This window comes from Phyllobates terribilis, unplaced genomic scaffold (genome assembly GCF_046119375.1).
Source record: "Phyllobates terribilis strain yellow unplaced genomic scaffold, ASM4611937v1 Scaffold_1__5_contigs__length_1240528914, whole genome shotgun sequence".
Classification (NCBI taxonomy): domain Eukaryota; kingdom Metazoa; phylum Chordata; class Amphibia; order Anura; family Dendrobatidae; genus Phyllobates; species Phyllobates terribilis.
Window position 1 is genome coordinate 23,746,043 of NW_027362761.1, and position 9,469 is coordinate 23,755,511.

Genomic DNA, 9,469 nt, shown 5'->3' on the forward strand with positions numbered 1-9,469 from the left:
ATGGATATCGACTCCAGGATTCAGGGTTAGCGGCTGCTGGGTTCACAGCACCTAGGCAGCCAGGTGAGTCGTCGCAAACTTTTCCTTTCAGGCTCCCGTTACCATCTTTAGCATTTAATAGTCAGGACGTCCCTGGGGGGGTTAGCGGGAGCATTAGTTTACTCATGCAGGGTTTAAGGGATTTAGCTGTTTTACTGGGGACGGGGACGAATGTGTCACAGGGCATAGTATCGCCTACTTCTGCATGGCTGGGTAATTTTCAATCACCTCAGCTGGGACAGAGTGGGTTAGGTAGCTCCAACGTGGAGCTTTTGAGGGGCTCCAATACAACGGGCGCAGGGGGAGCTAATCTGTCACCAGGCGAAGCTAACACGGTCATTTCAGGACCTACACAAATTGGGGGAGGTGAGGGTGAAAAAGATAAAGATGATAATGTAAGATTAGATGATATGGCAAAAGGGGAAGTTTATGTTTGCTTTGAGGGGCCTCTGGGGGGCTCATTTGAAGCCTAAGGTCAGGGAGAAGATATGGAAAGGGGAATACGTAGACATATTCTCTTTACTTCCTTTGGAACGCTTCAATCTAGATAGGGCTAGAAAGGATGATTCCAAGAAAGAGGATGAAGAAAAACGAAGGTACCGCCTGATACCGCGGACCTTTGCGAACTGGTTGCAGGCGTTTGCGATATTAGCCAATGTGATAGTTGAGAAAGCTCCTGAAAATTGTTCGGGGCTTTTCTGTTACTTAGACGCAATCGGGGAAGCTTATAGGGTGTATGGGAGACAGGGCCGGTTACGCTATGACGAACAATTTCGTCAGAGGAAAGCTGTGCGTCCTAGTGTCCGTTGGTACCATAAGGATATTGCCCTATGGCTGAAGGTAACAGCACCGAGCAGGAGTGGTCATACTAATCAGCCCTTTCTCGGGAGCGGCGGCGGTCTCGGTCAGTCGGGATACTCGTCAGCTGTTCAAAGAGGATTATGTTTCCTTTTCAATGAAGGATCCTGTAAGTTCGGAAATAAGTGTAAATTTAAACACGACTGCTCCTCATGCGGTGGCAGCCATAGCACATCCAGATGTTTCAGAGGGGGTAAATTCAGGAGCAGTGAAAGCAATTAAAAAATGGGTGACGCCGGTGCGTCTGGCAGAGATGCACCTATTTCTAAATAGATACCCAGACAGGGCAGCGGCCTCGCTATTAGAACAGGGTTTTGATGTTGGTTTTAGGATACCGTTCATTGATAGCAAGAATCAATTTCATGCAAAAAATTTAAAATCCGCGTTACAGTTTCCGGAGGTGGTTGCGGACAAATTAGGAAAGGAAGTGTCTTTAGGGAGAATGGCTGGGCCTTTTGCCTACAAGCCCTTAAAAAACTTACGTGTGTCTCCATTAGGCATTGTCCCAAAAAAGGAATTGGGTAAATATAGGCTAATTCATCATCTCTCCTTTCCAAAGGGCACGTCGGTGAATGATGTCATTGACCCTGATTTGTGTTCAGTGAGTTATACTTCCTTTGACATGGCAGTTGGTTGGGTTCGGTTTTTTGGAAAGGGGGCATTATTGGCAAAAACTGACATAGAGGCGGCTTTTAGGCTGTTACCAGTACACCCGGAGAGCATGCATTTATTGGGTTGCTATTGGAATGGTAGCTTTTTTGTAGACCGGTGTCTCCCGATGGGTTGCTCGCTGTCCTGTGCATACTTTGAAACATTCAGTACATTCCTTGAATGGGTTGTTAAGGATGTGTGGCAAGACGACTCGCTCGGCTCTCCTGGAGGCAGACTCAGGACACACGTTCTCAGGTTTCCTTTCTGCTGGTTTATTATCAGCCATAAACTCATGCAGGTTTCACAGGAAAAACAAATATGACCCCTCTGGGTTAAACGGAAAAAAAAAACAAAAACAAAGTATAACTCAGTCCATAGATGAGCGGGTTCCGCCCGCTCTCGGTAGCATAAGCTGCACTGCTAAAGTCCATGTGAAAAGCTCTGCAGCTTCCACAATACTGTCTGGAGACTTCCCTCTCCAGACCACACTCCAGAGAAAAAAAAAGGGACTGAGCTTTTACACATTGCTCAGCCACACCCTGAGGGGAGGTAGGGGGAATGGCGTCCCGCCCTCTTTGCCATTCCCATAAAACCGCACACCCTTTAACAGAGTAAGCCTACCAGCATATAACACGCTGGCAGAAAAATAAAGTAGGTCTTAGTTCACACAGGAGAGCATCCTGAGTGACACATACCTCCCCTCACATATAAAACCAGTGACACTGTCACATATTCCCCCCCTCTGCCCAAAGCCGGGGGTTTGGGCACCTTCTGACACCAGGCAGGGAATCCTAGAGAGGGCATCTGCATTCCCATGTAACTTCCCGGGCCTATGCGCCACGTGAAAGTTAAACTCTTGAAGTCCTAGGAACCATCTAGTTACCCTGGCATTTTTACCCCTCTTCTCCCTCAACCATCTCAACGGGGCATGGTCTGATACTAATCTAAACTTCCGGCCTAGTAGGTAATATTTCAGTGTATCCACAGCCCATTTTATGGCTAAACACTCTTTCTCTACTATGGCGTAGTTCTTCTCGTAGGAGGACAGCTTTCGGCTTAGATAGAGAATGGGATGTTCTTCCTCATTTATCTCTTGGGAGAGTACAGCCCCTAAACCAACCTCTGAAGCGTCAGTCTGGACCACAAATTCTTTCTTGAAGTCTGGCTTGACCAGGACCGGCTGCTTGCACAATGTTAGCTTCAACTGTTGAAACGCGGTCTCCGTTTCTTCCCTCCATTTCACCATGGTTGATTTGGTGCCTTTTAGAAGATCCGTTAGTGGCGCGGCAATCATGGTGAAATTCGGGATAAACCGCCGGTAGTATCCTACCATTCCTAGGAATGCTCTCACCTGCTTCTTCAAGAGTGGTTGCGGCCAGGTTTGAATTGCCTCCACTTTCTTGATTTGCGGCTTTATTTCGCCTCTCCCAACAACATAGCCCAGGTACTTGGCCTCCTCCTTCCCGATGGCACACTTTCTTGGATTTATGGTAAATAATGCCTTCCTTAGCGCGTCCAGAACGGCCTGTAGTTTAGGTAGGTGACTAGCCCAGTCTGGGCTAAAGACCACAATGTCGTAGAGGTAGGCTGCGGCATACTTCTTATGTGGGGCTAGGATCTGATCCATAGCCCTCTGGAAAGTGGCTGGGGCCCCCTGTAGTCCGAACGGCATCCGCGTGTATTGAAAACACCCATCAGGTGTTGAGAAAGCCGTCTTCTCCTTAGCCATCTGGGACATGGGGATCTGCCAGTAGCCCTTTGTCAGGTCGAGAGTGGTGATGTACCTCGCCGGTCCAAGCCTCTCGATGAGTTCGTAGACGCGGGGCATCGGGTACGCGTCACACTTGGATACCTCATTCAGCCGGAGGTAGTCATTACAAAACCTCCACTCTCCAATGGGTTTCGGCATGAGGACGATTGGGCTCGACCACCCACTCTTTGACTCCTCTATTACTCCGAGGTCTAACATCCTCTTCACCTCGGCCGAGATCACCTCCCGTCGTGCTTCCGGAATCCGATACGGCTTCAGATTCACTCGTACGTGCGGCTCTGTCAGCACATCATGCTCTACCACTTGAGTATGCCCCGGCAACTCTGAGAACAGCTCCCGATTCCGCTGTAGTAATTCTCGACACTGTTGCTTCTGAGCCGGTGATAGAGTCTCTGCAATAGTGACCTCCTCCACCTTGCCTTCTGGTGCGGCTCCCAGGCAAGGAGTTTCCACAGGTTCACGGTCCCGCCACGGCTTGAGCAAATTTACATGATATATTTGATGCGGCTTTCTTCGGCCAGGCTGGTGGACTTTATAATTAACCTCGCTGACTTTCTCCACCACCTCGTATGGACCTTGCCACTTGGCGAGGAACTTGCTCTCGATGGTAGGGATCAGCACCAAAACACGGTCGCCGGGCTGGAACTGTCTTAGTCTCGCCGACCAGTTATAGACCCTCGCCTGGGCTTCCTGCGCCTGGAGGAGATGTTCCTTCACGATGGGCATCACCTTTGACATTCTCTCCTGTAACTGGGCGACATGTTCGATGATACTCCGGTGTGGTGTGACTTCAGCCTCCCAAGTTTCCTTGGCGATGTCTAGGAGACCTCTTGGATGCCGCCCATATAGGAGCTTAAATGAAGAGAAGCCAGTGTAGGCTTGAGGAACTTCTCTGACCGAGAAAAGCAGAAATGGGAGCAGGTAGTCCCAGTCTCGCCCATCCTTTTCAACGACCTTCTTGAGCATCGCCTTTAAGGTCTTGTTGAAGCGTTCCACTAGGCCGTCCGTCTGTGGATGATAAACCGAGGTCCGAAGCTGAGTTATCTGAAGGACTCTGCAAAGCTCCTTCATCACCTTGCTCATGAAGGGGGTTCCTTGGTCTGTCAGAATCTCTTTTGGTAGACCTGTCTGAGCAAATATATGGACCAGCTCTCGGGCTATACTTTTACTGGACATGTTCCTTACGGGAACCGCTTCCGGATACCGAGTCGCATAGTCCATGATGACCAGGATATATTGGTGGCCCCAAGCTGATTTAACTAAGGGGCCCACGAGGTCCATGGCAATCCTCTCAAAGGGAACCTCTATCACAGGTAGTGGGACTAAGGGGCTACGGAAGTGGGAGGAGGGAGCGGTTATTTGGCAGGTGGGGCAGGACCTACAATAGTTTTGAACTTCTCGATAACACCCTGGCCAATAAAACCTTCTCAATATCCTCTCCTGAGTTTTCTCGACCCCTAGGTGTCCCCCCAGAACATGTGAATGGGCCATATCTAGCACCCGCCGTCTGTATGGCCCCGGCACTAACAGCTGTTCCACTATCTCACCGCCCCTCAGTTTGGCCACCCAATATAGCAACTCCCCCTGCACTGCAAAGTGGGGGAATCTGGTGTCGGCCCCCGGCTCTTGGGCAACCCCATTACATACAGTAACCTGGTCGAACGCCCCTTTTAAGGTCAGGTCTCGAACTTGAGCAGTCCCAAAGTTCTTCTTGGACATATCTAACACAGGGAGGTCGGCCTCCTCGGTCATCGTCTCACCCTCATCACCGACAAGGAACAGTGGGAACTCCTCCATCTGAGACTTCGTCGGGGGTTCTTCTTCAAGGACCTGGCTTTTCCCCATACTACTTAGTCCAGTTCCCTTCCCCCACAAGTCCCAGAATAAGGAAAAATCGCGGCCCAATATGACGGGATGTATCAGGTCCTTTACTACCCCGACTTCATGGGACTGGGCACCACAGTCTGTCCCCACTGTTACTGTGGCCACGGGATAGTCCTTGGCGTCACCATGGATGCACCGAACGCCCAGGGTTTTGGAAGGGATCAACTGGTGGGGAAGGGATGCTCTGATCAAGGTCACCAGACTCCCGGAGTCCAACAGCCCAAGCACTTTTACTCCATTAATGGACACTGCACACGCCTGCGGCCCCTCGCCGGGTTGACAGTCCACGCTACAGGCTGGATAGGCATAATAGAAGACCCGTCTGCCTAGGCTGCAGTCCATGGGCTCAGGGGATATTTGACACCTGGCGGCTACATGTCCAGGGTTATGACACCGCCAGCAAACTATATCTTTACCAACTGTTCTAAAGGCACCTTCAGTAGGAGTGGGACGTCCCCCAGTGGTGGCTCTAGACCCCTTCCGTGGTGAACCCGCCCCCTTTTGGGTATCCCAGTAGAGAGAAGTGACTGCATCCGGTTTCCCAAGAGATCTCTCGACTACCTGGTACCTCTCTACCAGGCCGATGAAGTCATCTGTGTTCTGGGGATCACCCTGGGCAACCCAGGTCTGTACTGGCTTAGGAAGGGAATGCATGTACCTGTTAATCACCACCCGCTCAACCATCTGGGCCGGAGTGGAGGACTCCGGTTGTAGCCACTTCTGAACAAGATGCAGGAGGTCAAACATCTGCGAGCGAGGGGGTTTGTTGCTAGCATACGCCCAGTGATGAACTCGCTGGGCTCTTACTGCCATATTTACTCCTAGACGTGCTAAGATCTCTGTCTTTAGTTTGGCATATTCCTTAGCATCTTGCAGCGCCAAGTCAAAATACGCCTTCTGGGGTTCACCCGATAAATATGGCGCCAGAACCTCCGCCCACTGTGCTGGAGGAAGTCTCTCACGATCAGCCACCCTCTCAAAAACAGTCAGAAATGCTTCTACATCATCCCCAGGGGTCATCTTCTGCATGGCCCATCTTACCGCCTTCCTGACGTGAGAATCATCAGTCGGCCCTGGGGGTGGGGCGGCTGCCCTGCTCTGGATGGCGTCCGCCAAAAGCTGTATCTGCTGTTGCGCCTCCTGCTGGTGCTGTTGTGCCTCCTGCTGGTGCTGCTGCTGTGACTTTTGCTGCAACTGGATCTGCTGAAGCAACAGTTTGGTCGTCTCCTGGTGCTGCTGCTGCATGCTCCGTTGGGCCTGCTGCATACTCTCCTGGTGCCGCTGCTGCATGCTCTGCTGGGCCTGCAGGTGTTGCTGCTGCATGCTCTGCTGGGCCTGGACCAGGTGCTTAACGAGCTCCTCCATGCTGCTGGACTTCCCTGGCTGGCTGGCGGCCTTCACCCAGGACATCCACCGGTCTTTGTAGCAGGTACACGTGTTCCTGGAATCCTGCCCGCATTCTCCACCAACTGTGGCAAAACGACTCGCTCGGCTCTCCTGAAGGCAGACTCAGGACACACGTTCTCAGGTTTCCTTTCTGCTGGTTTATTATCAGCCATAAACTCATGCAGGTTTCACAGGAAAAACAAACATGACCCCTCTGGGTTAAACGGAAAAAAAAAACCAAAAACAAAGTATAACTCAGTCCATAGATGAGCGGGTTCCGCCCGCTCTCGGTAGCATAAACTGCACTGCTAAAGTCCATGTGAAAAGCTCTGCAGCTTCCACAATACTGTCTGGAGACTTCCCTCTCCAGACCACACTCCAGAGAAAAAAAAGGGACTGAGCTTTTACACATTGCTCAGCCACACCCTGAGGGGAGGTAGGGGGAATGGCGTCCCGCCCTCTTTGCCATTCCCATAAAACCGCACACCCTTTAACAGAGTAAGCCTACCAGCATATGACACGCTGGCAGAAAAATAAAGTAGGTCTTAGTTCACACAGGAGAGCATCCTGAGTGACACATACCTCCCCTCACATATAAAACCAGTGACACTGTCACAGATGTTTCCGGTTTGAATTCCTGCATTCATTATCTGGATTTCCTATATGTGGGTCCTGCTAATTCTCCCGATTGTTCGGTGTTGTTGCACACTATGGAGAGTGTGGCTAAGAAGTTTGGAGTGCCGTTGGCTGTCGAGAAGACTGTAGGTCCGGTGACGTCTTTGAGTTTTCTCTGTATTTTAATCGACACAGTTAAAATGGAGTGTAGGCTTCCCGCTGAAAATGTTGTTGATCTGTTGGAACTGGCATCCAGAGTTAAAAAACTGCATAAAATTACTTTGCGTGAATTACAGTCTCTTCTCGGAAAATTGAATTTCGTGTGTCGTATTGTGCCAATGGGCAGGGCATTCTGTAGGCATTTATCATTAGCAACGGCTGGAGCTAAATCACCTCATCACTTCATTAGGTTGCGCAAGGAGTTACGGGATGATTTGTGAATTTGGGCCCAATTTTTGGAGTCTTATAACGGCAAGTCGGTCTGGATTGCCCCAGTCGTGAATGCCAGTGAATTGGGATTGTGCATAGATGTGTCAAAGAAACAAGGTTTTGCTATCCTTTTTCGTGGTAGTTGGTTTGAGGAAAAATGGCCAGCGTCATGGCGTGATCGGAATTTGTTGTATAATCATCCATTTATCTATCTTTTCCCCATCGTGGTCTCTCTGGCGCTATGGGGTGAGTACTTTCAGAATAAAAAGATTTGTTTTTCTTGCAAGAACCAAGGGGTAGTGTTGGCTATTAATTCTCTGTCGGCTGCATCGCCACTGGTAGTAAAAGTGTTGCAACGGCTGGTGCTGATTAGCTTATCTTTGAACATGTGGATAATGGCGGAGTTCAGGTTGGATCCTTTAATCTCAACCGTTAATGCGGTTTCTCATTCGCAGTGGGATCAGTTCTGGTTGCCGGCTCCTCAGGCATCGTCGACAGGTTTGGTATGCCCTCCAGAATTATGGAATCTTCCCTTCGAGCTGTAAAGAAATTGATTGGTCAATCATCATCTACAAGGACCTGGTCATCATATGAGGTTGCTTGGCAGCAGTGGGAGGAATGGAAAGCTACTATGCGAGATCCTTTAGAGAGTGATAGCCTGTTATTGTTATTGGTTGGTCATTGCTGGGAGGAAGGTTGGTCGGTGCCAAAAATTAATAATTTTATGGCTGGCTTGGCTTTTGGTTTTAAAATAAGGGGTCTTCCGGACGTAACAAAAGCAACTTTGGTCCGCGAGGCATTGAAAGGTTGGCGAAAAGGCTGGAAGGTGAGAGACTGCAGGCGGCCCATATCATATGGATTATTGTTAACACTGGGACAACTTCTTGGGTCAGTTTGTAAGTCTCCATGGGAAGTCAAACTATTTCGGCTAGCTTTTTCTTTGGCCTTTTTTGGGGCGTTACGTTTAGGGGAGTTGGTTAGCCCATCAAGATTTGTCAGTGGGGGTCTTTTGAAGGATGACGTGGACTTATATTCAGATAGGGTAGAGGTTTTCATTCGTTTTTCAAAGACCGATCAATTCAGGAAAGGGTGTAAAGTGGTATTGTTCGCAGTCGCTGGGTCTGACATGTGTCCTGTTCGTTGTTTGAGTGAATTTGGGCTAGGTGTAGGGGGGTTCAAATCACCATTATTGGTTCATGAGGATGGTTCCTTTTTGTCTCGCTTTCAGTTGATAGCCGTGCTGAAGAAGTGTCTGAAAGCTGGCGGCATTTCGCCAAAAGATTTTAGCGGTCACTCTTTCAGGATTGGTCCAGCCACTGAGGCAGCCAGGAGGGGGTTGGGCGACGAGTTGGTTAAGAAAATTGGGCGTTGGGAATCCATACGGTTTAGATCATACATACGCCCGGCTTGGGTATAATGAAGAGCATGTTTTAAGTTCTGGTTTGATGTTACTGTCTCTCAGAGTCATATTTTGTTTAACTTCACAGATGTGGGTCCCCGACTCGTATGGATAATGGGCCATTCTTTTGTTTTCTGGGCTGCACTGCGGGCAGCAGTGAGGCCGGCCGGCCGTCAGTTGGGATTTTCGGTGGATGATGCTATTCTTCGGTGGATTGGAAAGCGGGGAATAGTTTGGCGTCAACGCCTGGCAGAATTCCATCACTTTGTAAGACTTGATCGGGTCCCTGATTTGCTGGTGTTACATTTAGGTGGTAATGACCTGTGTAAGAGGTCATGTAGGGAACTTATCAAAGATATCAAATTTGATATACTAAGATTGTGGGCAATGTTTCCGAAGGTTTTAGTTATCTGGTCAGACATTGTTCCACGCAAAAT

At 49.6% G+C, this 9,469-nt stretch overlaps 1 protein-coding gene across 1 annotated transcript; it reads left to right on the forward strand.

The window, feature by feature from the left end:
* Nucleotides 1-468: 468 nt before the first annotated feature.
* Nucleotides 469-9,050, forward strand: LOC141148948 (uncharacterized). The gene is made up of 2 exons (XM_073661034.1): nt 469-1,006; nt 8,089-9,050. Exons 1-2 carry the CDS (start codon nt 469-471, stop codon nt 9,048-9,050), a joined length of 1,500 nt encoding a protein of 499 aa, XP_073517135.1.
* Nucleotides 9,051-9,469: the final 419 nt, after the last annotated feature.

What these genes read in the sequence shown, in the direction of transcription:
- LOC141148948 (XM_073661034.1), top strand. Translation starts at nt 469, where the DNA reads ATGTTTGCTTTGAGGGGCCTCTGGGGGGCTCATTTGAAGCCTAAGGTC. An exon ending in CCTTTTCAATGAAGGATCCT is followed by an intron (nt 1,007 to 8,088) that starts GTAAGTTCGGAA and finishes TCTCATTCGCAG; the next exon opens with TGGGATCAGTTCTGGTTGCC.